The 27,557-nt window shown below is 47.3% G+C and overlaps 3 protein-coding genes across 12 annotated transcripts; 2 read left to right on the forward strand and 1 right to left on the reverse strand.

Moving 5' to 3' along the window:
- Window positions 1-927: 927 nt before the first annotated feature.
- ELOB (elongin B) lies at window positions 928-6,313 on the reverse strand. The gene is made up of 4 exons (XM_083708449.1): window positions 6,153-6,313; window positions 2,952-3,086; window positions 2,171-2,279; window positions 928-1,290 (listed from the first exon to the last, which is right to left on the reverse strand). The coding sequence occupies exons 1-4, from the start codon at window positions 6,153-6,155 to the stop codon at window positions 1,178-1,180; spliced, it is 360 nt and encodes a 119-aa protein (XP_083564575.1). The 5' UTR covers window positions 6,156-6,313; the 3' UTR covers window positions 928-1,177.
- Window positions 6,314-6,402: 89 nt separating this feature from the next.
- Window positions 6,403-17,390, forward strand: LOC310829630 (serine protease 27-like). Of its 7 annotated transcripts, none has more exons than XM_083708340.1 (7): window positions 6,403-6,490; window positions 9,685-9,945; window positions 12,304-12,330; window positions 12,430-12,598; window positions 14,547-14,824; window positions 15,896-16,071; window positions 16,928-17,390. In XM_083708340.1, the coding sequence occupies exons 2-7, from the start codon at window positions 9,894-9,896 to the stop codon at window positions 17,165-17,167; spliced, it is 942 nt and encodes a 313-aa protein (XP_083564466.1). In that variant the 5' UTR covers window positions 6,403-6,490; window positions 9,685-9,893; the 3' UTR covers window positions 17,168-17,390. The 7 variants fall into 7 exon arrangements, 6 of the variants coding, with proteins under 6 accessions (XP_083564466.1, XP_083564462.1, XP_083564463.1 ...); XM_083708336.1 differs by having other exon boundaries at window positions 6,455-7,111; XM_083708337.1 differs by having other exon boundaries at window positions 6,480-7,198.
- A 108-nt stretch (window positions 17,391-17,498) lies between these two features.
- Window positions 17,499-27,162, forward strand: LOC310829590 (serine protease 33-like). Of its 4 annotated transcripts, none has more exons than XM_083708273.1 (6): window positions 17,499-18,126; window positions 21,396-21,422; window positions 21,964-22,129; window positions 23,660-23,937; window positions 24,560-24,738; window positions 26,118-27,162. In XM_083708273.1, the coding sequence occupies exons 1-6, from the start codon at window positions 17,955-17,957 to the stop codon at window positions 26,373-26,375; spliced, it is 1,080 nt and encodes a 359-aa protein (XP_083564399.1). In that variant the 5' UTR covers window positions 17,499-17,954; the 3' UTR covers window positions 26,376-27,162. The 4 variants fall into 4 exon arrangements, with proteins under 4 accessions (XP_083564399.1, XP_083564402.1, XP_083564401.1 ...); XM_083708276.1 differs by having other exon boundaries at window positions 17,499-17,596; XM_083708275.1 differs by having other exon boundaries at window positions 17,998-18,483.
- The last annotated feature ends 395 nt before the right edge of the window (window positions 27,163-27,557 follow it).

A 27,557-nucleotide genomic window follows, 5' to 3' on the forward strand; every position in this document is an offset into this window, starting at 1 on the left:
AAACAAAAATAAAAGCGCCATAAATGCCTGTGTCAGGAGTTCCACAACTAAAGGGCTGCCATAGAAAATGCTTTCTCCTGGGTACTGCCTCACAAGCCTCTGAGGGCAGAGGAACTACCAAGATGGTCCCCTCTGCCTCTCAGCACTTGAGAGGGTCTGTAGGGAAGGAGGTGGTCTTTCATGTAGCTGGGGCCTGAGTCATTTAGGGCTTCACACATGAATGTGAGCACCTTGAATTGGCCCCAGAAATGAACTGGCAACCAGTGCAGCTGTTTTTAAAGGGGTTCTATGAGATCCAACAGAACCCAAGTCAGTATCTGGCTGCTGTATTTTGGACTAGTTGAATTTCTGAGTCATCTTTAAGAAGAAGAGAAGAAGAGTTTGGATTTGATATCCCGCTTTATCACTACCCGAAGGAGTCTCAAAGCGGCTAACATTCTCCTTTCCCTTCCTCCCCCACAACAAACACTCTGTGAGGTGAGTGGGGCTGAGAGACTTCAAGGAATGTGAGTGGCCCAAGGTCACCCAGCAGCTGCATGTGGAGGAGTGGAGACGCGAACCTGGTTCCCCAGATTACGAGACTACCGCTCTTAACCACTGGCTCTGCAATGTGATAATCCAATAATAAAAAAGTTGTTGGACTCAAGTTCCCACCAGCATGATGGGAGATGGCTATTAACATTTGTTCGGTGACAATATACCTACCCTGGGGCTTAAGAAGAGCATTTTTAGCACACAACAAATTCCAGAGTGGGAGCCTGTCCTAGTCTTTAAGGTCTCGTAAGACTCTGCTTGCTGGAATCTCAAAGACCACCACAAATTCAGTGTGGCATAAACTTTCGCTAGTTGTCACGACATGATCCCAGTCCCCGAAAGCAGGGTTCTTTTTGTGTTTCATAGCACAGGCCCACAACACAAGACAAGGGGAAAAAAAAAACAGCTGAACTTTTATTGTTTCCAAAACCAAAAATGAAAACATTGCTCTGTTTGATGAGTGGGGAGGGGCTTGGAAGGAGGTGTGGTCTTGTATAGAGAGGGGTGGAGTAAAAGGGGGATCTGGATTGGAGGGGTGGGACAGTGCCATGTCTCTCTCCACACTGGAGGGTTGAGGGAAGGAGTGGGTGGTGGGGAAGGGGCGCCAAGGGTTGTGCAGCTCGCTCTGTCGCCCTCTGGCCTCTCACTGCACCGCTTGCTCGTTGGCGCTGCTGCCAGAGTCCTGGGGCTTCATCACATCTGGGAGCTCCGGGGGGCTGGAGAAGGGATCAATGCGGAGGGGCTCAAAGGCATCTTCTGCACGAGAGGAGGAAGAGGAGAAGACGACACAGTTTGAATTTGAGCAAGCTGGTAACTAGCAAGGCTGGAACCAAACAATTCCACAAGCCACATGCCAGTGGTGGACAAGGCCTGCGGTAAGAGCAACAAATGCAATTTTCCCATTTGCACAGTAGGCTAATTTTCAACACACACACGCACACCCCTTTCTATCTAGGCAAACAAGAGGCATTGTCACAAATTCAAGGACAGGTTTCAGACAGTCAAAAAGACACAAGGAGGATGCAAAGCATGGCTGGTGTCCTGGGGAAGAGTTCTGAAGACCAGGCAGAGAGGACCGCATTTGTATCCCAGGCCTGAGGTTTCCAACCCCTTAACTGAAAGCTTTTGTAAAGGCACGGGTGAGCAGAATGCAATGCAAAATAGCAGCTGCTTACTCCCACATCAGCCCCAACACATGTCTTTCTTAAAAAGAGGATTTTACTTCTATACTGTTTCGCACAGATGCTTTGAATTGGGTGAAATTATTGTAGCATTTCTCTGCTTTGCCTCCTGCAAACTAAGGGGAAAGAAACTACCTATCGGCTTCCCCTATATTCCTTTGCACTGCAAGACAGCTTTCTGCCCCAAAGCAGCAGCTACACACTATTTGCCTTGTCAAAAAGGGTCAGGAGAAAAAGCCAAGGATCCAGCAGCACCCAGATTCTTCCCACCGACTCATTCCTGCACAAGGCAACGGGTGCCCTGATAATTTCTACCAACGTGAATGGCAACAGGTGATTTAATGGCTAGTCAGCCTAAAAGTACCCAAATTGTAGGGCAGACAACAGATGCATGGAACAAATAAATTTTATTCCTTCCCGTTCCCAAATCTAGAAAGCAAGACACCCCAACTCACCACTGGCTCTGAAGGCCAAGCCAACTGTTGCTGGGGCCTGAGGTCGTGCCGTCTGGCTGGTGAAGCCACAGTCTCCGAGGGTTTTGCTGTCATCCAACAGTTGGTCATCCTGGAGGGTGAAGTGGCAATTGCACAACAAATTAAATCTTAGCAATGAACAAAAAACCCCCCAAAAACTAACCTGGTAGCACAACACAACTTCTGCTGCAGTGGGGTGGGTAAAGATCAGCAGAGATTGCCTCTGTGAGGACAGGCCGCAATGTGGCCCCATAACACCAGCAGATTGGAGCATGCAAAAGCACACACCATTGTCACAACAGCATGCATCCTGGGGGGGAGTGATGGGGATGGGTGTTTAATGAGCAACAGTAGGATCGAAGGGTAGAGCTGATATTTCAAGACTTGTTCTGGGGCATTCCAGCAGGCTGTGGGAGAAGCGGAGTTAAAAATTAAGCCAATGTGTTTGGTAAATCCGCAACCCTATACTTTTCACAATGGGGAGGGCCCCCACAGCTTGAGCTCTGCTCCACTCCATTTGTGGGCAGGGCATTACCCTGAGAGGGCAGGGACTAAGGACAAGGGGGAATCCCAGGGGCATCACCGCTGCCCAGGGTTGGCCCCGAGATAATTTTGCCCCCCCTAGGCAAAGGACGTTATCTCTCTCTTCACCCACACCGTATACAAAAGTTGACTAGACCAGCTGTTATTATAATAGCTGCAATCCACAGAGAGGGGATATTGGGGTATGCTCTGCAGTGAGAAAAAGCACCCCCCCCATTACCTTGTATAGCCTTTGTTCTTCTGGGGGTCTCTTAAGTATCCCCTCAACAATTCTTTTCAGCTCATACACCGTACTGGACTCCTTGGCGTCTGTGAAGATGGTCGTCTTGTGACGTCGGATCATTAAAAAGACGTCCTGTCAAATGGAAAAGTGGCAATGGGGGGTGAGCAAGTATTCGCTGCACAACACCTTTTCAGGAGCTTGAGCCATGGAAGCCATTTATAACTTTAAAAAGAAAGAAGAGAGAGAACCTCTAAGTTCTCAAGAGCGTTCCTACTCACTTCCATAAAGGCAGTTATGACCTTTCACAAGTGTCCATGTGAGTGGCTATTTACAGGTTGGAGCAACTCATAGAAACCTGCATTATACTATGTCTGACTATCTGACCAAATAGCTCAGCTCTGATTGACACTGGCTTTCTATGGCTTCAGCTTTCCCCACCACCATCTCCCCAATCCTTTCAACTGGAGGCACTAACCCGGGATTTTTTTCCCATGCAATGAAGGCGATTTTCTCCTTAACAGTTGTTTGAACCAAACAAAGACACCCTGAAAGCTGTACAAGTTGGTGGAAAGCACTGAACCACTTCAGACTGTAGGAAAAAGCAACATTTTCAAAATCTTCCCCAAAGCTTAAAAACAAAAAACTCCTCCACTTTTGTTAGAGAACTAGCACATCAGCATCTAGCCTAGAACCTCTCTTTCTAGTGTTCTAGTTTTCTGCTTGCAGGGCATTTTTACCTGGAGGATCAGTCCAAAGTGTGGTGTCCCACCTGCGTCCTGATGTGGTAAAGTCTGCTCTACCACTTCAGTATCCAACCAACGCATTCTGCTGCATGTGTAGACTAGTCCTTAAAATTCTTTTGGCACAAGGTGCTACGTGCCCCGGCACAATGACAGCATCCAGGTGTAACTTATTTCTTTTGAATTTGGGTAAACAAGGTTAATACCATGTTCTCATGGTACTAACCAGCATTTTGCAGGTATGCAAGTCAAAGTGCTCAATGGACAGCAACTGCTGCACATCATGTGGTGTTTATATTGGCTTTTCAGCACCTGTGGAAGACTTACTTCTCTCAACAAGCCTTCTAAGTGAAGGTTTTTTTTTATTCTAATGGGATATGGGATCCGAAATTATTTTTTACATATGCAATGGTTTAATATGTTTTTATTGTATTTTAGTTAAATCACTTTCAGATGTTTCATAGGAAACAATTCATAAATAAAATAAATATCCTTTAAGAAGTTAAACTAGCATGGAACAGTCTCCATTCATGTTGGAACTGAAAGAACCCCAACATGTCTCATTATTGCAAGGTCAGATGTTTATGCATACGGTAACAACAGTGATAAAGAGCTCCAAATGCAGACTGTTTCCTCCCCATTGGCCCAGTATTTTGATTTCTAAATCTGTTCACTGGATCTTGTTTCAGGGGAAGACTCAACATCTTTCCTCTTTAGGGCTGACAAATTCTAAAACAATAATACCTCACAATAGGTAGTGCAGCAGTTTTGACACTGCATATAATGCAGATACATAATTTCAAGTATCCACATTAGCCTTTGTTCTCACATATGTGGGCATCATTTTCCAGCTCATTTTCTTTGAGGTGCAATCCACAGTCTTTTCTCCTCTGCTGAAAATCTTAGGACTGTCTTGGATACCTTTCCATTAAGAATTTGAGGGTCTCTGAAAGGCCATTTAGCTTCTCCTACCATACCTCACAGGGTGGTTTTGACGATAACATTGTGTGGGGTTGGGTGAGAATGACTGTGTATGCTTCCTCAGCTCCTTAGAGCAATTGTCTCCTGCATTTTCAGACACAGAAGTCACCTTCAAACACTTCCCCCCTTCTCTCAAGTTTAATTAAGAAACAAGAAAAGATTGGTGTCTTGACCCACCATAGGACAGGATGAGACCCAAGTCCCACCCCACCCCTTGAAGCCCAAGGAAGGATGGAGTAAAACAACAACAAAAACCATAATAAAACAAATACAGCTTTCTCTCACCCAACTCTCAGTGGCTGTAGGTTGGCATCCTGCTTCAAGCAACCTCTTATATTGAAAAGTCTTATCCCCCCACCCTGCTCCATAAACTAAGAACACTCAGGCTTTTCAACCTTTCCTTGCCACTCCTGTAATCCTGAAATATCACTGAATGCATTTTCCACTCCCCTCAACTTCTTCTTGGCTTTTCTGTCAACATAAAGCAGCATGGACAACCTTGTTTGAGAAGCGTCAAACAGCTCATTTAAGCTTACTAGGGAGTGGGTGGAAATCTTAGATAAGAGGTCACCTAACATAGGAATCTCATTCTCTTCCCTATTTGGTAGTGATGCTCCACAACACATCACAACGATAGTCTGTGTGTGTTAAGGTGCATTTGTGGCATGCCATAATTACCAACACAGGATAGATGTTGGTGGGTGGGTGACGGTAGAAATGAGGCATGCTTTGCAGAAAGACAGAAAGGACTATAACCAGGTCATTGGGTGTCATGGGTACATTCTAGAGTGGGGCTTGAGTTCAGATTCTCCCAGAAAAAAGGGGTGGGGACTGTGAAACTTCCTGCTCGACCGTGTGCCAATCATCTCTTCCCAGCCCAACCTACCACACAGGGCTGTTGTAAGCATTAAATTTCGGAGGCCGGAGCAGAACTACAAACATGGCCCTGGGCTCTATGGAGGAAGGGAAGGATAAAAAAAACACCGCCTGGACACTATTATTAGTGTGAACAACAACAAGGGAGCGCACACACCCAATGCTGGGCAGAGAGGGAAACAGGAAAGGGAAGAAGAGGACGAGACGCCGAGGGACCTCCTCCCGTTTTGACAAGGGGGGCTGGAAAGGGTTGCCACCCAAAAAGGGGAAAGGGATGGTTGCCACGAAATAAGATTGTAGGGGGTGGCAGAGAACAGGGGGACTGGAGGGTAAGAGGGCAAAAAGAAATGAATATATGAAGAAGATGGGGCGGGGTGGGGGGAGCCACAGGGGAGGCGCTGGGGGTCGGGAGGGAGATCCTTAAACCTGGGGTATGGGGGGTGTAGAAAAAGGTGAAGGGGGCCGGCGGAGGGGCGGGGGCCGGCGGAGGAAGTGGGAGGGAGAGTATCCTATCCCTGCCACTATTACTACTACCAGCACTATTGTTATTATTGCCGACGGCCCCCCCTGCCTCCTCTCCTGCTCCCCCTCCCCTACTCACCATCTCTGCAGCCGCAACCTCAGCCCAGACCCCCCAGAGAGGAAAAAGCAGCAGAACCCCCAGTATCCCAACATGCACCGCAACCTCGGGACGGCCCAGCCGGGTTTGACGGAAGGAGCGGAGCGGCGCATGCGCTTCGGTAGCGCTCGGCTGCTTTCGATTGGGTGCGGAAGACCATAGACAACTAAGTCAAAGGGACGCTCGAGAAGGAACCATAGAGATAAAAGAGAGAGCGGAGAGTGGTGGTGGTGCGGGCGGGGCGAGGAAGGCAAGCGGGTTATGACAGGAATCGCCGCCATCTTGCGAAGGGCGCGCTCAAACGCAGCCATGCTGAGAAGGTCTCCTCCGCACATAATTCTCCTCTTCCCAAGCCCCATTTTATGAGGCTTGCTTCCGCCAGTTTGGGGGAGGTCAAAGGTTGCCGTCATGCTACCCGTCTGTCAAAGCTCCTGCGTCTCTCTGGTCTCCGGGGAAGCATTTAATCCTTATCTCTGGTGTTTTAACCCTGTTTAAGCCTTGACAGCAAGCCTTGCAAGGAAGGATAGAAACGGCAATCGCCGGGAGCCATCTTAGGAAGGTCGTTTCCGCATCCCCGAGCCAAGGGAGGCTGCCCAACGACCACTGGGATGAGGTGGTCAAGCGCAAGATCGTTATGTAACTGTGGACTGAGGCTGCTGCCATCTTGAGAAGGACTCCCCCCTCCACTTCTTGGAAGGACCACCATTTTGTAGCATTGTGTTTCATGGACTCTATAGAGTCCATAGCTCCCTCATAACGGCAGCCAACTGACAGTTTTGATGCTGGCTGGAGAAAAGAGGCTCTTCTCTTTGCACCAATCTTTTACTCATTCATTACTGCATTACTGCTTGTGGAGGAGACCTGTGGAGTCCCTGTGCGATTTTTATGCGTGACAAAATGCATCGTTTCATTTACATGTAGCCATAATCTGACAACTACAGGTAGAAAGGGCCAGCATTTTACAAAATTACTGGAGTCACAATGATAAGGGATTATTCCAATGTGTGGTCAGTTAAGACTGCAGGGAGGTGAGGATTCCCTAACACCTGTGCACAACCTCTCCCTTTGCCACAAGCTTGCGTGTGTAAACCTTGCATGTCAGGAAAAGGCCATCTCCTGACATGTACGCTTTGTGGTCCCACGTGAAATTTGCACTTGCTTCTGCCCAGTGGTGTAGCGTGGGGGGTGCAGGGGGGGGGCCCGGCCGCAACATCTGGGGGTTAGGGTTAGGGGTCGCAAATCCACGAGTTAGGGGGCACAAATTACTTGCCTTGCCCCGGGTGCTGACAACCCATGCTACACCACTGCTTCTGCCTATTGTCCTGGTGACTGGGAAATTGCTATTTCTATTGTGTTGTATGGATCAACGTCCTCTTTTCCTCTAGCCTAGGAGAAACCCCAGCCAGGGAGCTGCACAGGACCCTGCTTAACAAACCAGTTTAAGCTCCCAGTCACAGTATTGAGCCTAAATTTAGGGCTCAAGGTTCAACAAAGTGTACATTTGAAAACATCCGGAGAAATGTTGGGAGTGCCTTTTGAAAATATTAATCTGCATACAAATACAACCAAGTTCTCTAAAAAAACAAAACAAATGTAGCCATGTTGCCCCATGAGGAACCACGCTCCTCTAAAATCTTAATACATTATTAAATGCCACAGAAGCGTGGCAAGCTTTCGGATTCCGCAGAACTCTTCATCAGGCAAAATGTTATACGAAGCAAGGGGATGAGGCAAAATGGGGTGGGTGGGTGGAGTTCATCAGGCTGATGTCATAGCCATGAGGCCACCTTCCAGAATCCAAAAATAGTACAAATTATTGATTCTTTTGAAGTATACAATGAAGTTGGGCAATGGAACCAAATGGCTGCTAAGCATATCTGCATGTGCCTCCACATCTCGCCACCAGGGGCCAGCAGGCACTATGTTGTCCAATCAATATTTTATTTGACCAGTGGGAGGTGGGGTGGGGTGTTCAGTCCACCATGCCCTGTCCTACCCCACCACTCCACTCCATTCCATTCCTCCACCCACACTCCATCCACTTTGGTTTGAAGCAGTCGTATTGTTTTATTTGTTAGAAATAAAGATTGGACTTGGGAGTGGTTCAAGTCATAAGTGCCAACTCCCTGGGGCCCTGGGTGCCCAAGCACCTATAAAATTCCCCATGAAGGAACCTGGCACCCACAAATTTCAGGGCCAAGGCCATGCACACTGCATGGCACCCACAGCCCTGGGCACCCAGAGTTGCGGGACCAAGTTGGCACTCTTGATTCAAGTAGCTTGGAAATGGTGACAAAAAGAAGTGTATTGCCTGTGTGAGAGAAGAAAATAGGCAGGAAGAGATCAAAGAACCATAGACTTGCAGATTTGGAAGGGGCTCTGTGGTCATCTAGTCCAAACTCCTCTTATGCATGCTCAATTCACTTTGAGCAGTAACTTGGCATAACTAATAATAGCAATAATAATAATAGTAATAATAAATTTATTAATACCCCACCTTTTTCACTGATGGGACTCAAGGCAGCTTGCAGATACTAAATTGACCTCATAGCCCCCATGAGTGGGTCAGTAGCAGTGGTAAACCCTCCAAAAGGAACTGGCATAAGTTTCCCTCATATCCCGTGTGTGTCAGTTGCTGTTCTTTATCTTGGAATGGGAATAAGAGTTTCAACAGCAATCTGGTATGCACTCTGTAGCAAGGTTAGGTTAAAAATGAATGAATTGAAGTTTCTGAACCAATATGTGAATAGGAACACAGCTGTCTCCTTTGAAAATTGCACTTGCCTGAATAGTCAGGTGCAGCTCTTCAAAAGAATGTGCATCCAAAAATGTGTGTATTAGTGAAAATAATGTACAAAAATGCATTCTGTTAAGGAGGTTTTGCTTGCAAAACATGCCTCTACTAGGAACAATTGTGCACAACTATACAAATATTAGGAGAAATGTTCATTTTTGAGGAGGGAATGTGTAATGACTGGGAAAAGCTGAAATGACAGATTCATCTACCCTGTTGCCTGCTGCTGTTACCTTATAGCAGAGTTTTGACCTTCAGGGGTTTACAACTTTTTGACATCATGTGGCTCTGCCTCATCATGACACCACAAGCCCCACCCCCTTGCCCTTCAGGCCTTGGGGTGCTGGGGGCCTTGAGAACTTTAGGGCTGGGATGTGGATAAAGGCTGGGAGGAGATGGGATGGTGTTTGAGTTTACACTGAGTGCTACTGCGGACAGAGCTGAAGATCATTTACCTGTTGGGTTTTGTAGCACAGCGGCTGTGCTTTGCTGGCTTAAATAGAGGGCAGGGCAGACCACAACCTGTGATCAGAAGCCATCCCCCAAATTCTGTATTGTATCAGTCCTTCAAATTTTATATTATTCCCCCAAATTCTATATTACCTCATTTCTCCTAACCCCCCCACCTATGAGATAGGTCAGTATTATTACTGTCATATTTTATTGTTTGTTTTATGCTGTTCACCAACATTATCCTTTTTCTCATTATTGGTGGTGTAGAAATTTCTGCAAATAAATATCGTGAATGGAGTGGTAGATGTTGAAAGAACAGCTAAGCAGACTCCACCAGGACAATAACCACCAGCTCTTGGGTTGTGCCCTTTCCCTGGTGCACTGATCCTGCAAAGGTTGCTTGGACTAAGCAGCCGAGCCCAGCAGTCTCTTCTCTGGTTGGCATCAGAGTTGGATGATCCAGGGCTGCCCGGACTATGCTGAGTTTCTGCTCTTCCCAGATTGTGCTCCTCCTCCTGTTGCTGAGAGGTGAGGCATCAGGAGTGGTGTATATTTGTCTGTGTGGTCCCCTGGGAATGTGAGAACTACCCCTGTTCTCTTTCCTTCCACGCATGGCAGCCATTCTGTGTCCCATCTGAGCTGCCAATTTTGCTCGTTTTTGGGAAGGAACGATCCAGGACTCCTGGATTCTCTTGAAGGGGGTGGGGAGAGGAACTGGGGTTGGGATACAAAGTGGAAGAAGCAAAAGGGCAAGGATACTTTAACTGAGAGGACAGTGGGTCATAGCAAGAGGCCCTAGAAGCCAGGGGATATGCAGATTCCTAGGTGCAGACTCTAGCTGTTAAAGCAGTTGTGTTAGTAGATGGGGTGAAATTTTGGTGGGAATTAAGGGGGCTTGAGAAATGAGATCCAGGGCCCTAAATACCTAAACTATATCCTCTGCTCTGGGAGCACTTTTTGCCCTTGCCAGACCCAGTGCATCTTATGCAAACATTCAAATGGGTTGCTTTTCTTTTGGAGATGCAATATTGGGGAAGATTTCACTTGTCGACCCCTTGCAAGCAGAAATCAAATGCACTGGGACCCTGCCAGAATCTGGCTGGCAACTCTAATGTGGGGAAATGTGTGACTGAGAAGAGATGTCTTTGTGTATTCGGAGCCCAGAGTCTGGAACGTGGGAGGACTTGAATTCTGTTTTCTGGTACTGTATGATCAGACTTGTGGCTAATTCTTAGCTGGACCAAAACATGGTCTGCCTTTCAACGACTTTTGGGAGGTTTGGATTTCCTCCGTGCACCTATTTCTGTGCTACCGAACTCAGAAGATGTTTCTTATCAACAACCCAGAGGCAGATTAATTGCTGTGTTCATTGGAGCCATTGCTGGCTTTTTAGTGGCTTGCTCTGTCATGCTCTTGACATGGCCACACTTCACCATAGAGCAGCTTGGCGTTCCTGTGGGCTCATCTCCATGGAGGCTATCCATCACATCAGTCTGCCCTCAGGCAAACCCCAGCTGCCTGCCTGCTTCCTTCCTTCCTTCCTTCCTTCCTTCCTTCCTTCCTTCCTTCCTTCCTATGCCACTTTTCATTCACACAAGTCACAAAGTGGCTTATAAACAATAAATATCAATAACATAATGTTGTTGTTTAGTCAATTAGTTGTGTCTGACTCTTTGTGACCTCATGGACCAGAGCATGCCAGGCGCTCCTGTCTTCTACTGCCTCCTGGAGTTTCGTCAAATTCATGTTGGTTGCTTCTATAACACTGTCCAACCATCTCATCATCTGTCCCCTTCTCCTTGTGCCCTCAATCTTATCCAACATCAGGGTCTTTTCCAGGGAGTCTTCTCTTCTCATGAGGTGACCAAAGTATTTGAACCTCAGCTTCAGAATCTGTCTTTCCAGTGAGCACTCAGGGTTGATTTCCACCAGAATGGATAGGTTTGATCTTTTTTCATTCCATGGGACTCTCAAGAGTCTCCTCCAGCACCACAGTTCAAAAGCATCAATTCTCTGGCGATCAGCCTTCTTTGTGGTCCAGCTCTCACTTCATACATAACTACTGGGAAAACCATAGCTTAAACTATACAGATTTTTGTTGACAAGGTAATGTCTCTGCTTTTTGAGAAGCTGTCTAAGTTTGTCATCACTTTTCTCCCAAGTAGAAGGCGTCTTTTAATTAATTAACAAAAACATAATAGAACATCCCAATTACAACACAAATCATATAAAATAATTAAAAGTCATCAGTGAGTAATGACAAATAATCAGCAAAACAACCGCCTTCTGTAAAACACAATTAACAAAACAACTAAAAAAGAGGCTAAACAGCACAACCACAATAAAAGTCATATTATAAAATTCAAAGCACTACATCTGTAAAGCAATATTGACAACGTTAGCAAACAAAGAACCAAAAATGAGCTAAGCATGTTTGAATTCACTTACACTCTCTTCCCACCCCTGTGACCCATGGTCTTCCACTCCGTTCATCACAAGACACACACAATGCCTGTGGCAGCAGCTCCATTCTGAAAGCTCCCAGGGTCCCCTGAGCTGGAGAGTGGGGCAAGCAAGGTGGAAAAAGCCCTTCCTGGTGGTCAGCACAAAGTCTCATTCCCCTTCCTTGCTTCTAGTCCTGAAGGTAGCACTAACTGGCAGCTTTCTCCTCTTTAGTCTTGGTGTTGCCCCTTGTAGAACTCAGTAGGGAGGAGGATGGGGGCAAAATGAAAATTAGTTGGCTCTGCCAGCTCTGGCGCCACCTACTGTTGGCCTCCTTGCCTCCCACCCTATCAGTCCCAATGGGGACCAGCCACCACTGCTCCACCTTAATGCTCACAATTTCCCACCCTGCCTTCTTGACTCCTGTCTCCTTTCCTTTTGCAGGTACCAATAAAAATTCTGCTCAACCAGGTGAGGAAGATATGTGAGTCCATAGCTACAAGGGGCAGGTGTTCACCAATCTTAGCTTTGCTCCCTGCCCCTCTGACTGCTCCTGGTTCCTCTCTGCAGCCTGCGGCCAGCCTGAAGTGAAGCATACCACTCGTTTAACTGGGTGGCAGGAAGCTGATGAAGGGGAATGGCCGTGGACCGTCAGCATCCGAAGGAACAGGGTACATGTGTGCGGTGGATGCCTGATCTCATCCCAGTGGGTGGTGACAGCTGCCCATTGCTTTGACGGGTGAGTCGAAAGCAACCTGTTGGGAAGATCAGTGCAGCCAACCATTATTATGGGGTAACTGTGCCCCTGAAGGACCAGGTGCGCAGCCTGGGAGTCATTTTGAACTTACAGCTGTCCAAGGAGGCACAGGTTAATTCTGTGTCCAGGGCAGCTGTCTACCAGCTTCATCTGGTATGCAAGCTGAAACCCTACCTGCCTGCAGACTGTCTCACCAGAGTGGTGCATGCTCTTGTTATCTCCTGCTTGGACTACTGCAGTGCGCTCTACGTGGGGCTACCTTTGAAGGTGACTCGGAAACTGCAATTAATCCAGAATGCAGCAGCTAGACTGGTGACTGGGAATGGCCGCCGAGATCATATAACACCGGTCCTGAGAGATCTGCATTGGCTCCCGGTACATTTCTGAGCACAATTCAAAATGTTGGTGCTGACCTTTAAAGCCCTAAACAGCCTCAGTCCTGTATACCTGAAGGAGCATCTCCACCCCCATTGTTCAGCCCAGACACTGAGGTCCAGCACAGAGGGCCTTCTGGCGGTTCCCTCATTGCAAGAAGTGAGGTTACACGGAACCAGGCAGAGGGCCTTCTTGGTAGTGGCGCCTGCCCTGTGAAATGCCCTCCCATCAGATGTCAAGGCAATAAGCAACTACCTTACATTTAAAAAACATCTGAAGGCAGCCCTGTTTAGGGAAGTTTTTAATGATTAATGCTGTATTGTGTTTTTAATATTCGGTTGGGAGCTGCCCAGAGTGACTGGGGAAGCCCAGCCAGATAGGCGGGGTATAAATAATAAATTATTATTATTATTATTGTCTAATCAACCATTTCGAGCCATACGATTGGCCCGGGAGGCCCTGTTGGTGGTGCCACTTCTGGCTGCTGCCCAGTTAGCATTGACCTATGACACGGTGTGACAGGGACTTCTCACTGGTGGTTCCTCATTTATGGAATGCCCTCCCTGGTGAGATGCTCCTGTTTCCCTCTGTATTGGTTTTCACTTGAAATTTAATAACATTCCTGTTGACTCAGGCATTTGATGGCCGAGAGGTACAAGTCATGGCTACCCTGAATTTGATGAGGGTATGTAATTGCTTTTAAATGATTCTTAGAGGCTCTAAATTCTTTCAGACGTTTTAAAATTGTGTTTAAATGCTTTTTCTTGATTTTAAATTTGCACTGTTTTAACATTTTGCTATTTGCCACCCTGAGCTCCTTTGGGATGAAGGGCCTGATTACAAATCATCATCAACACCATGTGATCCAGCATCACCACTGAAATTCTTCAGTGCAAGAAATCCATGTTGCTGATAACAAAAATGCCAAAATTTGGAAACTATGTTTAGAGTTAACAACTTGAAATGTGACTCTCTAAAGTGTAATATTAATTCACTTTAATAAAATACAACATGAACAATAGTTATAATAGTTACTCATAGTTAAGGGTTCATCATGTCAAATGCAGAATTAACACTATTATGCTGGCAACTGATTCATAGAATTGTAGAGTTGGAAGGGACACTCAGGATCATCTGGTCCAACCCCCGGCAATGTAGGAATCTCAGCTAAAACATCCATGACAGATGGCCATTCAACCTCTGCTTAAAAACCTCCGAGGAAGGAGAGTGCACAGTGTCGGCTTAATTTAAATCCTTATTTGGTGTATTATAATGGTTTAGAGCATATGTCAGAAGCCAGGAACAGTGCTTGGGTACTTCATCCATTTTTCTCTGAATATCTAAACCTGTTTCTATGGAAGTAAATCCTATGTGGGTGTGTGTGGGGATAGGTTTTCTTCTGAGGAAACTACTTGATGATTAGCCTCCCAACAACCCCTTGAAGACAGAGTGGGCTCCTTTCCAAAGGACTCCTAGAGAACTTTAGAGCTGAGTAAGGATTTGAACAGGAGCCTTCCCACTGCGCAAGTCCCTGATTGCTCCTTGTCTCCCACAGGCCACTGAATGTACGTGAGTACAGAGTAAACCTGGGGGAATATGAGCTCACTGCACCCACAGATGCCATGTTCTCATCCAATGTCAACAAGATCATAATACACCCGTTTTATGCTGGTTTTGGCCTTAGTGCCGATATTGCTCTGGTGCAGCTGGCAAATGCAGTGCATTTCTCCAAAATGATTTCGCCTGTCTGCCTCCCAAATACTTTTCAACCTTTTGTCTTCTACGGAGGGATGATGTGCTGGATTGCTGGCTGGGGCGTCCCCTTTAAAGGAGGTAAGAACAAGCTTGGGGTCTCGCTAAGTCATGCTGTTTATTGGAGATGGTGGCACTGCTTTGTGGCTTTAGGGGAGAAGAAGGGTTTAGGCAGGAGGCTGGGAATCATATTGACTAGGAAGACAGGAATCTGTGTTGATAAGAAGTTGGGAAGATGGCAGGAGCGCCCCATAACTATGATCACAAGTAGGGGAAAGCATGGTCAGGGACCAGGTTTCAGTGCCCCCAGAAGCAGTTCTACCAGAGGAACCTGTAGGGCCAGCATGACCCCAGCCAAAGGAGGTGGCACTGCCATCTTTGGACTGGGAAGACTCCATGGAGGGCCAAGCGTGACCAGAGACTCACCCAACCCCATCACAGCATGAGGCTAGTGGAGAGAGCTGGCCTCCTTAAGCAAGGTAGCATCTTCCAGGATGTGTGGGGTTCACCATGAAGACTCAGCTGTGCTGCTATTCTAGAGGGCTGAGACTCAGCTTGCTCCCTGCTGAATCAACATAGCAGCTTTGTGGTTGTGGAGCATAGCCTGGGTCCCTGCATTCAGCTTTGATGCTGCCTGGTGCCCAGCTTGAACCTCGCCCTGAAGCCAGTCTAAGTTCCACCTGGCCTTGGCAGAGAGCATGACCCAAAGAATGCAGGTGGATACAGACCACCTCCTCTTCTGGCCCTTCCCTCACTTCTCAGGGGTGTAGTTGCACAGCTAGTGAGCAGGCCTTCTAGCCTGGTGGAAGTGCTATTGACCACAAGTTGGTTCCCAACAGAATCATAAAATAGTAGAGTTGGAAGGGACCCAAAGAGTCCTAGTCCATCCCCTTGCAATGCAGGTATCACTGTTAATCACTTTGTTGTGATTTGATGAAAGAGCTAGGGTGGTCTGTATCACTGAGCTGCAGAATTTTTTTGTGGGGAATGAAGCCTGATTCAGAACATGCCCATCCTTTACAAGCTGGGCAACTTTGTGTTCCAAACCAGCAAACTACGTGCTGGTCGGCTCTTAAAAACCAGTAAGGCTGTAATGAATGTTGTCTGGTGAAATTTGAGACTGTGCCTTATGCTTCCTTTCTTTTGCCCAAGGCTCCCTAGTCACTCAGACCCTACAGAAGGTGGAAGTGCTGATCGTAGAAGCTGAAGACTGCAACGGAGTCTATCACAACATAAGTAGTGACAAGGCCATCCCCAAGGGCTACAGGTTCATCTATGATGACATGATCTGTGCTGGGTATTCAGAAGTTGGGAAGCATGCCTGCTTTGTAAGAATCATGAACCAGAGTATTATAGCAATGATGTAGGATATTGCAGGGCGGGGACAGGAGCAGCTTGTGAGGCTACGATGGCAGAAATATTGTGAGTTTGTGATCATCGCAGCTGAACCAAAACTTGTTTTCAGTAGCAGTGTCCAGCCCTGGAAAATATAGGCGGTGGTGTAGTGGTAAATTTTGCGGTATGTGTCATGACAGAGCCATCCCACCACATTCCAAGAGAGTTCAGAAATACAGGCAGTGGTGTTGATGTTATATTATCTCAAAGAATAGCAGCAATATGTCACATAATATAATGCCAGTTTGTTAGGATAGAGAAGGGATTTTTTTTTTTTATTCGGTTTGCATTTAAGGCAAAGCTACCTTATTTGCACTTTGCAAAACAAACACAGCCATCCTTTGAAATATGTTTTGGGGGGGCTTTTTTGGCAGTGTAGTTCCCCAGTCAAGTAATATGTTCAAAAATGCATGTGCCAAAGCAAAGTGTGCGCGTTAATACATACGTTAGTCAAAATAACATGTAAAATTGAATTATATCAGAGGCAATTGCTTTGCAAAAAATGTGCATATTAGGCAAAATGGTGTACAAAAATATTCATATCAGGAGAAATTTGCTCTCAAACGCTGATTAAATTTCATGAGGACTTTTTTTTATTAAAAACAATTGCAAGCTGATGTGGAAATGTGGAGAACTGAATTTCAAACTTGGAAAATGAAAAACAGGACTGGACACCAGTGTGATAAATAAACACATTCATGCAATTTGTTTCAGGTTATCAAACCTTCTGTACATTTTGGTGCCTCTTCTCAAGAGAGTAATGGAGACCCTGTCTCCTTTTCTTGGCAGGGCGACTCAGGGGGACCTCTAGTCTGTCAGCAGAATGATGTCTGGTTCCTGACGGGAGTGAGCATAACATTTGGTTGTGTGGAGAGCTCTCAACCCGGCATCTACACCCTAGTCACCTCCTTCATGGACTGGATTGAAGACACCACACATGAGAAATTGGCAGCCACTAATGTCCATACCAGTTTGGCTACCCTCTTGATTCCACTCCTTCTCCTGGCCTTAACCAATGTCCTTTTGTGACCCACCCTACCTTCTCCCAATGTGTTTCACTGTGGCCATCTTGCTTTGGCGTGCGAGTTGGCCTGTCCTCAGAGAAAGCTTGGAAGGTCTGAATGCTGACCCTCGAAGACTGAGCTTCTACTGGGGGACCGATCTGTGTATTTCCTTCTTCCTTACCTTGTTTTGCTCAACTGATGAGAAGCGACTAAGCTAGATTTGAAAAATAAAATGTCTGGAAATGTAAGGAGGAACCAGAGTTTTAAAGGCACAAACACAAATCAAAACAAGGTAGCCAATGTGCCTTCCAAATGTTTTATGGACTACAACTCCTATCATCTCTGACCATTGGCAATGCTGGCTTGGGTTGATGGGAGCTGTAGTCCAACATTTGTCACAAGCGCACCATGTTGGTTAGCTGTCTGGGAGAAAGCATCCAGAGAAAGAACACAGGTAATACCAATAAAACCTGATGGCTGAATATGGGGACAACCTTGGCCCCCTGCAATAAGCCAATATTAGTACTGAAATTCTGTACTGTACTTAAGTGGTGATTTTCTGTTCTTCTAGAGAAAAAGGGATCGACTAGCTTGGGGCAGACCCTCTTCCAGGAGTGGGGAGTTGCAACATTTGCTGGAGAAGTCCTTCCTTTGTTTATTGGGGGTGCCTCCAAACCATCACTATGAAATTTGGGTCCTGGGCATAGGGTTCCAGGAATGATTGGTCCTTTGAGTGCCCATATCGCAAACCATTCAAAGGTCAGTCACAGCAACTTGAATGGAGCCCAGGAACAAATGTGTAGCTTTGTACGATGTTGAAGGAAGAATTTCTGTGGGCGTGCAGAGCAGCTTTCCCCTCTCTGTTGAATAATGAACTACGCCAACTGAAATTCTCTGTTCCACGTGACTTTAAAGAAATAGGAGCCCCATCCTCCATAGCCTATGGTAATCCTACAACAGGCACACATCTATGCATGCAACCAGGTAGGTGTGCACATGTTTCATGAACTAAGAACTCACTAGCCCTTGCTCCCCAACCAGAGAGACAGTGGTGGAGATGGAAAGAGCTAGGGAGCCTTGCTCTCCCAGTGGTGAAAAGTAGGCAGCTGAGCTGGCTTCACTGGGTGGCTGTAGGCGGGTGGTGGACGGCAGCACCCAACAGCTTGGATTTAGCTACTTGGCAGCCAGTGACACCAAGAGGCTGCTCTGGGCTTTGTGCCAAGGGTGCTTCTGCAACCAAGCCCAGCGCTCTCTCCTTCCCTCGTTGACCTCAGAGCAGGATTACCATGCTGAGTTTCTGCTGTTCCCAGATTGTGCTGCTGCTGCTGCTGTTGCTGAGAGGTGAGCCACTAGGCGGGGGGGGGGGGGCTGGCGCTGTGGTCTAAACCACTGAGCCTCTTGGGCTTGCCAATCAGAAGGTTGGCAGTTCGAATCCCCGTGACGGGTTGAGCTCCCATTGCTCTGTCCCAGCTCCTGCCAGCCTAGCAGTTCAAGTAGATAAATAGGTACTGCTGCGGCAGGAAGGTAAACGGCATTTCCATGCGCTCTGGTTTCCGTCACTGTTTTCTGTTGCGCCAGAAGCAGTTTAGTCATGCTGGCCACACGACCCGGAAAGCTGTCTGTGGACAAGTGCAGGCTCCTTCTGCCTGAGAGTGAGATGAGCACCACAACCCCATAGTCACCTTTGACTGGACTTAACCGTCCAGGGGTCCTTTACCTTTTTTTAACCTTTAACCAACCTGGGGAGGTGAGAACAACCCCTGTTCTTTCCCAGAGGGGAGCAGTTCTTCCGCATCTCACCTGGGCTGTCCATTCTGCTTTTCTTTGGATGATCCAATTCTATGGGAGAGGAGTTGGGGAGCTCTGGTAGGTTGTGAGGTGGAAGGATCTGGGAGCAAGGCTACTACAAGAAGTATATTGGAAGATTTGGGACCCACAGAAGAAAGGACTTCTCCACACGGCACATAAACTCCGGAAGTAGCATTGGCCGCTGACTTGGATGGCTTTAAAAGATCAGACCAATTTCATGGAGCACGGAATCATAGAACTGTAGAGTTGGAAGGGACCACAAAGGTCATCTCGTCCAACCCCCTGCAATGCAGGACCCTTTTACCCTATGTGGGGCTCAAACCCATGACCCTGAGATGAAGGGTCTCATGCTCTACTAACTGAGCCAGCCACAATGTCTGTGCTCTTCCTCCATTGTTGGAGGCAGGATGCCTCTGAGTACCAGTTGCTGGGAATCTCAAGTGAGCTTTTGCTTTCAGGCTTCCCACAGAGAGCTGCCCCCTGTGAAAACAGGATGCTGTACTAGGTGGGCCATTGGCCTGATCCAGCAGGGGTCTTCTTATGAGAAGGGAATGGGCCACAGCAGGGAACCCTAGAAGCTATAAATTCCCAAATGATATACTGGGATGCTTGCGTATGATGATTTGCCTCAGCTGGACCAAAATGGTTTCTGTCTCCATACCCCTCATGAAAGCTTTGGGTTTCTTCTGTGTTCCATGTTAGGTGATGCAATCATAGAGCGAAGGAGTTGTTTGTTCTCAGTGTGGTGTAGAACGTTAGACTAGAACCCTCTCAAGTCATGAAGCTCACTTCACCAGTCAGCAGGGCCGGATTTAGGTTTGATGAGGCTACTGAAGGTAATGGGGCCCTTTACAAATTGCCACTGTTTTTTGTTGTTGAATATATGCTATATGGTAATTTATGGACCTAATACAGGGGTCAGCAAACTTTTTCAGCAGGGGGCCGGTCCACTGTCCCTCAGACTTTGTGTGTGTGGGGACTATATGTTGCCATGATTATGACCCACATTTCTGGCAAAAACCCTTATTGGGACTAACCCCAATGTTGCCCAAATGTGATCCTTTTTTTGGGGGGGGGGTGCTTCTTCATATACCTATGCTGCTTCCTTTGCATTTTATGCATTGACAGTTATTATTTTCTCATAAGGTGGGGTGGGGGCTGAGGTAAGTGCGCCATTCTTGTCAGCCCTGGAGAGCATGTGCACATGCGTGGGTGAATGGAAAAGCCATTGGCCACGTTAAGTCAGGCCGGTGCCGCTCAAGCAAAAAAGTTCTTTTCCCCGTGTGAAGGAAGACAAGGCGTTGGCTATTTACTTTTCCATGGCTTGCACCTTGTAGCTAATGAGCGGCCTCCCCAGCAGAGCGCAGAACTGCTTCCAAGTGCATAGCCGCCTAGGCGCTCCCCGCTTCCTTTGGCGGGGAGCACCACCGCCACAGACATCTGTGGGCATCGCTCCCGAGGCGCCTCTGAGCCCCTGCCGCCGCAACTGCCCTTCCTGAAGTCAGTCGCAGGCAGCTCCATGGTGGAAATCCGAACTGTGGCTCCTTTTCCCTCTTCCCCACCCCTCATCCTGGAGGAAAAGATTGCTGCACGCGTGCGACAGATGGAGAAGGGGTTGTATCAAGCAGTTGCCCTCCTCACTTTTGACCCCCAAGCCTGACTGAGTCGCAAAAACCATCGCACGTGGGCGCTATGCTGGCTGCCTGGATTCCGGGATTGTCAGCCGGCTGGATCTAGAAGGCAATTGGGCCTGATCCAGCTCACGGACTATAGTTTGCCAACCCATGACCTAATAGGTATCCAAAGCCATTTGCACATAACAAAATATGTATTTTATCAAAGTAATTGTTGAACTGAAATACAACTAAGAAGAAGTATATTAATAGTGAAATACAATTAAGAAGAATTATATTAATAGTGAAATAATTATTAAGCTCTAACTTAAAATGATGTAGGATTTATTTTATTTGTTTTTTATCCTATATTTTGGAAATGTGCATCCAGTTCCCCCCCTTTAATTTTTTTTTGGGGGGGGGGGGCTCCAAGAGAGTGGGGCCCTAAGCTATAGCTTGTTTAGCTTATACGTAAACCCGGCGCTGCCAGTCAGTATCTCTCAGCCTAACCTACCTCTCAGGGTTGTTGTGAGGATAAAATGGAGCGGGGAGAAGCATGTAGGCATGCAACCTTGAGCTCCTTGGAGGAAAGATGAGATAGAAATTTAATTATGAATGACTGAATAAATGAAATCCAGTGCTGGAGAAGAAACAACCCTTTGGTGTTCTGCCACACCTCAGGCTTAGTGGCATTTCACCACGGACCAGATTTTGGAATTGGGGGAGGGGGTGGGGGCTGTCAGGAATAGGACAAAAGTGTTCGGTCCAATCTCCGCCTTCTAATACCAATCATCTCCCATTATTTTGACCCTGTCTCATTTTCTCTTGCAGGTGCTGAAAATGCTTCCACACAAAGAGGTGAGAGGGGATTTCTGGGAAGGGACACCTATACCCCCCTCCTCCAAGAAATCAGTGGGATCAGGCTCCAAGGTGCCTCTGGAAAAGTTGCTTCCATTTCCCTGGACTCAGAGAGATAGACCCCTTCTTGTTTAATATCCCGGGTCCCCTCCCCCCCCCCAATTCTTTCTGCCTCTCTCCTTTTAAAAAACAACAACAACCAAGAGAAAATGTTGGTGGGTCCACCAGTTTGAAGATGGACGTATTTCTAAGGCCACTGGAAAAACACAGGAGGACAGTGATCTGACTAGAGCGAGTGGCACGCCCTTGTGTCGTTTTATTGCCATCTCAGTCCTCCACCTGCAGGCAAGTTCTGCACAGCAGCATCCCAAGCCAGAGCTGATACAGCTCTGCCCTGGGAAGACAAAACTATTAGCCGCAACATTTAGCGTGCCTTACATTTGCTGCAGAATTGCAATGAAACCGCATCGAGGGTGATGCTCGCCCGCTTCTCCTCCGCTCTCTGCCCCATGCCTGACGCCTCTCCCTCGTTCCTTTGCAGCCTGCGGACGGCCCCACGTGTTCGCCCCTCGGATCATCGGGGGGAAGAAGGCCGACGAAGGGGAATGGCCGTGGCAAGCCAGCATACGAAGGAACCGGCTGCACATTTGTGGAGGAAGCCTGGTCTCGTCCCAGTGGGTGGTGACGGCTGCTCATTGCTTTGAAGGGTGAGAGGGAAAGGACGCGGCTTTGCACTGCTCCACTAGAGGGCGGTCGAAGGACGGTGTCAGGGAGAAGGAGCAATATTAGTTCAGGAAGGGACAGATCTGATGCTTGCAATGATTTAGGAATATATGTACGGGACTGGCTCTGATGGTCTTCTTTTATCTCAGTTACTCAGAATGTGTGTATTATTGCCCCACTGACTTCATTCAGCACCCCCTGCCTGCTTGCCTTCCTTTTTCCAGCCAGTAATGGGGGTTGCTCTGCCTGTCGGCTTTCTTTGCTTCACTCTCCGTGATGCTCTTAAGGGAACCCAGCAGGGAAGAGGACGATGAGAACAAAACTGTCATTAGTTTTCTCTGCCTGTCCACCCAACATACATGGAATCCAATAAACGGCTCCTCAGAAGTAAGTTCTGTTGGGTTTTCCCAGGGATGACGCAATACAATTTGGTGCCTGGTGTAGAGCAGCAAATGGCAACTCCCTCCTTCCCCAAGTCAAGCCAAGTCAGTTCAGTTATTTTATTTTTTTATTGATTGATTATATCCCACCTTTCCTTGCAAAGGAGCCCTGGGCAGCATTTTAGACCACATGGACACAATACAGACAAACACGATTATACCACTTTAAACAGTCATGGCTTCTCCGCCCCCCCCCCCCACAAAATTTTGGAAGCTGTAGTTTATTAAGTGTGCTGAGAGAAGTTAGGAGCAGGGCATCCCCCCTCCCCCCGGTCAGAGCTCACTGCAGCTCAGTTCTGGCACCTCCTTTTCTAGAAAAATAGCACTGGTAAGAGGCCTCTATTTCTTTCATGGAGCTACAGTTCCCAGAGTTCCCTGGGAAGAAGAAGAGAAGAAGAAGAGTTTGGATTTGATATCCCGCTTTATCACTACCCGAAGGAGTCTCAAAGCGGCTAACATTCTCCTTTCCCTTCCTCCCCCACAACAAACACTCTGTGAGTGGGGCTGAGTGACTTCAAAGAAGTGTGACTGGCCCAAGGTCACCCAGCAGCTGCATGTGGAGGAGCGGGGACGCAAACCCGGTTCACCAGATTACGAGACTACCGCTCTTAACCACTACACCACACTGGCTCTCAGAGGGATCAATGGTTAAACCATTCTGAGAATTGTAGCTCTGTGAGGGGGAAGCCACGACTATTTAAAGTGATAACATAGCACTTTACATGTATGTTGTAAATATGGCCTAAAAAGTACTCTGTGTGGGCGTAAAAATGCCACAAGAACAAATGTCCTATCGATTGCTGCTCTTTAATTACAGCTGAAATAATCTGCCTGAGGCAGCTGCCTCACTCTACCAAATGGTAGGACTGGCTCTGGGCTTCCTCCCTGCCAGGTGGCTATAGGATTGCAGCCTTAGGGTGCAAAGTGCTTGACGGTTAATAACCCCGAGTTACCCACCAGGCAAACCTGTGAGGCAGAGTAGGATTAGAGAATGTCTTTTATCAGGGCTGATATGGGATTTGAATCCAGGCCTTCCTACTGCGCAAGATGCTTATTGTTCCTTGTATCTCACAGGCCACTGAACCTACCCGAATTCCGAGTAAACTTGGGAGAACATGAGCTCCCCAAGCCTGCACCCAGCATGGTCTCCTCTGCTGTCAGCCGGATCATAGTGCACCCGTCTTATGCTGGAGAAGGACTTAGTGCTGATATTGCCCTGATACAGCTGAAGGAGGCAGTCAATTTTTCCCGAACCATCTCCCCTATCTGCCTTCCGAGCTCTTCGGATCCTGACGCCTTCCCTGTAGGGATGGCATGTTGGGTTACTGGCTGGGGCCTCATCTCAGCAGACGGTAAGAACGGGTTGTAGTGCCATCTGCTTCATTCACATGAATGGCCCTGAGTTGGTCATGTCCTTTAATTTAAATGGGTCTACTCTGACTGGCAAAGGGATGAGGGTGGTGCTGTGGTTTAAACCACTGAGCCTCTTGGGCTTGCTGACCAGAAGGTTGGTGGTTCGAATCCCTGCGACAGGGTGAGCTCCCATTGTTTGGTCCCAGTTCCTGCTAACCTAGCAGTTCGAAAGCACGCCAGTGCAAGTAGATAAATAGGTACCGTTCCGGCAGGAAGGTAAACGGCGTTTCTGTGTGCTGCTCTGGTTTCAGTGTTCTGTTGCGACAGAAGTGGCTTAGTCATGCTGGCCACATGACCTGGAAAAACTGTCTGCGGACAAATGCCAGCTCCCTCGGCCTGTAAAGCGAGATGAGTGCCGCAACCCCAGAGTTGTCTGCGATTGGACTTAACTGTCAGGGGTCCTTTACCTTTTTTAAACTATGACTATGACTAGAAGTTACCCAAAGGGGAAATGCATTTGGGCTGAAAAAATGGGTTCACTATGTCTGGTCTAAATGGTATATCCTGCTAAGGGACATTGAGTCTGTGGCTGATCTTGGTCCTTTGCTTTCCTTGTCTTAGGCTACTTCATGGCTCGGACGTTGCAGGAGCTGGAAGTGCCAATCCTAGGCACTGAGGAATGTGACCAGATGTTCCACGAGGACTCCAATGGCACCGAGACTGTGCCTCTGGGCCACCGGTTGATCTACAAAGACATGATCTGTGCTGGGTACCCAGATGGGAATAAAGACACTTGCCAGGTAATTGTGGTTCAGAGCAGCAGATTAAGGGCAATGGAAACTGGGGAGGGGTCAGGGAGGAAGCAACTGGCAGCTAGGATTAGAGGGTGACTGTGGATTAGGATAGATCAGGGCAGAGCCAGAATCTGGCTTCAGCACAACAGTTCAGTCCTTAAAAATACAGATTCCGAGAAAAGTGGATCTTTGGGGCACTTCCAGATAAGCCACTGCTTTTAGGTGGGAATTCAAGTCACATACAATTATTATTGATTGGGAGTTTTCCCAAAACACTATCAGACTGTTGCGATCAAGAAAGCACTGGAAAGTGTGGGATATAACACTTGCATCAAAGCAACCTTGTCTAGCCTCCATGCAGACAAATCAGAACGGATGCTCATTAAATACCCAACATTGTCTAATCTCCCTGCAGAGAAAGCAGGATGAGAATGCTCAATAAAGAGGTTGTCTGGAAGCGCCCCTCGTTTCTGCAAGAGGTTTATCTCAAGATCTTGGAGCCTTCCAATGCAAGAGGGACAGTGGGTGCTTCCAGATGAGTGCTTAATATTGCAAATTTAGATATTGCAAATGGGCCATTGGAGCTAGAGATGGGGGAGAAATTTGATTCCACTGGTATTCAAAGGCTAAGTTGCCACATTTGCATCATCTGAAACAATATGTTGACTGAAATGTAGTTCTCCAGCCAAGCAATATGTGCAAAAATGCATATACTAGGGTAAAACGTGCCTATAGATGCATATGTTAGTGAAAATCACACACAAAATTGCCCTTGGTATCTCCACTTTGATCGCTGGAGAATTGATGCTTTTGAATTGTGGTGCTGGAGGAGACTCTTGAGAGTCCCATGGACTGCAAAAAGATCAAACTTATCCATTCTGAAGGGAATCAACCCTGAGTGCTCACTGGAAGGACAGTGGATCCAATACTTTGGCCACTTCATGAGAAGAGAAGACTCTCTGGAAAAAAGGTCTGATGTTGGGTAAGATTGAGGGCACAAGGAGAAGGGGATGACAGAGGACGAGATGGTTGGACAGTGTTCTCGAAGCTACCAGGATGAGTTTGACCAAACACGGGAGGCAGTGGAAGACAGAAGTGCCTGGCGTGCTCTGGTCCATGGGGTCACGAAGAGTCAGACACAACTAAATGACTAAACAACAACAATGTCCACTTTAAGGATCAGGCAGCAAGTGATAAGTCCCTTGCCTGAGACCCTGGAGAGGTGCTGCTGCCAGCCAGGTAGACAATACTGGGCTAGATCACACAGTAGTGAAAAGAGATCTACAAATACTGGAAAATGAATGAATGAATGAATGCACAAAAAGGCTGGCCTTTTATAAGGCAATCTGTTATATTTCCTTGTCTTTCTCTCTCCCTCTCTCTAGGGTGACTCTGGGGGCCCTTTAGCTTGCAAGCAGAATGGCACCTGGTTCCTGGCTGGAGTGGTGAGTTTTGGGGTGGACTGTGCAAAGCCCAAGCGGCCGGGAATCCACACACGGGTGACTTCCTACATGGACTGGATTCAGCGCACCATGGCAGAGAAAGCAGCCCATGGTGGCGGCGATGCCCAACTCTTGAGTGCCAGTTCTGTCACTCCCTTGCTTCTACTTCTTCTCCTGGTCTTGACCCACAGCCTTTGGTGACCCATGCTGCCTGCACACTTGGTGTTTCAGAATGGCCATCTTGTGTTGATAGGTTGGATCAACCAGCTCAGAGTGACCGGACTCTGGGGTTTTGTAGGCTGAGCCTGAAGCAGAGGACATCAAGGACAGAAGAAGAGCCCTGCTGGACCCATCTAGACCAACATCTCATTCTCATCAGGGCCAACCGATGCCCAGGGGAAGCTTGCAACAGCAGCTCTTCCTACCTATGATTCCCAACAACTAGTGTTCAGAAGCGTATCACCTCTGAATATTTTAAACAGCTTTGCCACCATCTGAAAGATCGCCCTGTTTTTGTTCAATAGGTGAAGAGAAACAATGTGTAACTGAAAGAGGAAACAGAAACAGAAGTAGGGATAAGAGCCATTAAAATAAGATCAGAGCACATGGATCTGCAAAGGGTGCTCTTCTTCAATGTGCCAGCCAGCCAGGCACACCTTCTTTCAGGCTACTCCATTCCATCTGTCTTCTGTCCTTCCCCACCCAACAGCCAATCAGCATTCTGTGGCTACTGTACTTTTTTTTGTTCTGCAAAACTTTGAGTGCCTTCAAACCTGCAAGTACCACCCCTGCTGTGGGTGGATAATGCCATTTTGGTTACATAAGGATCATAGCTCTCAGAGCAGGAGGTCAATATTAGTACATAGGATTAGCGGATGGCAGTAGAAAGAATCCAGAGGAATAACAGAGAAATGAAATGAAATACAGATTGGTAAAAGATAAATGTTAATTCAATTGGTTGAAATTAAAAGGGTACTTTTCTGTGTAACAATGGACCATTTTCCCAGTTCACAAGTAATTTAGACATAGGGGGTGGAGCCTTCGTGGGAGAATATCCTGGTGGCTTTTGTCCAAAAGTGACCAGGCGGCAGATGTTAGGGCAGCTTTTGCCAACCTGGTGCTCTCCAGATATTTTGGACTGCATCTCCTATCAGTGACAGCCAGCATGTCACTGCTAATATTTTGCCTCCTGGATTGGTTTTCGGAGATGCCTTTGACACATGTGGGTTAGAACTGGGTGTCGGTCTGTCTGTTTGTAGAGTAAATGAACACAGGAAGGGGGAAATTCAGCCATATATAATGAAGTGCCATGTTACGCTGGGATGGAACTAGCCAGACAATGTTGGTATCAAACTATCAAGCTGCAAATCTTTAGAACAGAAG

The sequence above is a fragment of the Podarcis gaigeae genome, assembly GCF_964106915.1.
Source record: "Podarcis gaigeae genome assembly, chromosome: 13".
In the NCBI taxonomy this organism is placed as follows: domain Eukaryota; kingdom Metazoa; phylum Chordata; class Lepidosauria; order Squamata; family Lacertidae; genus Podarcis; species Podarcis gaigeae.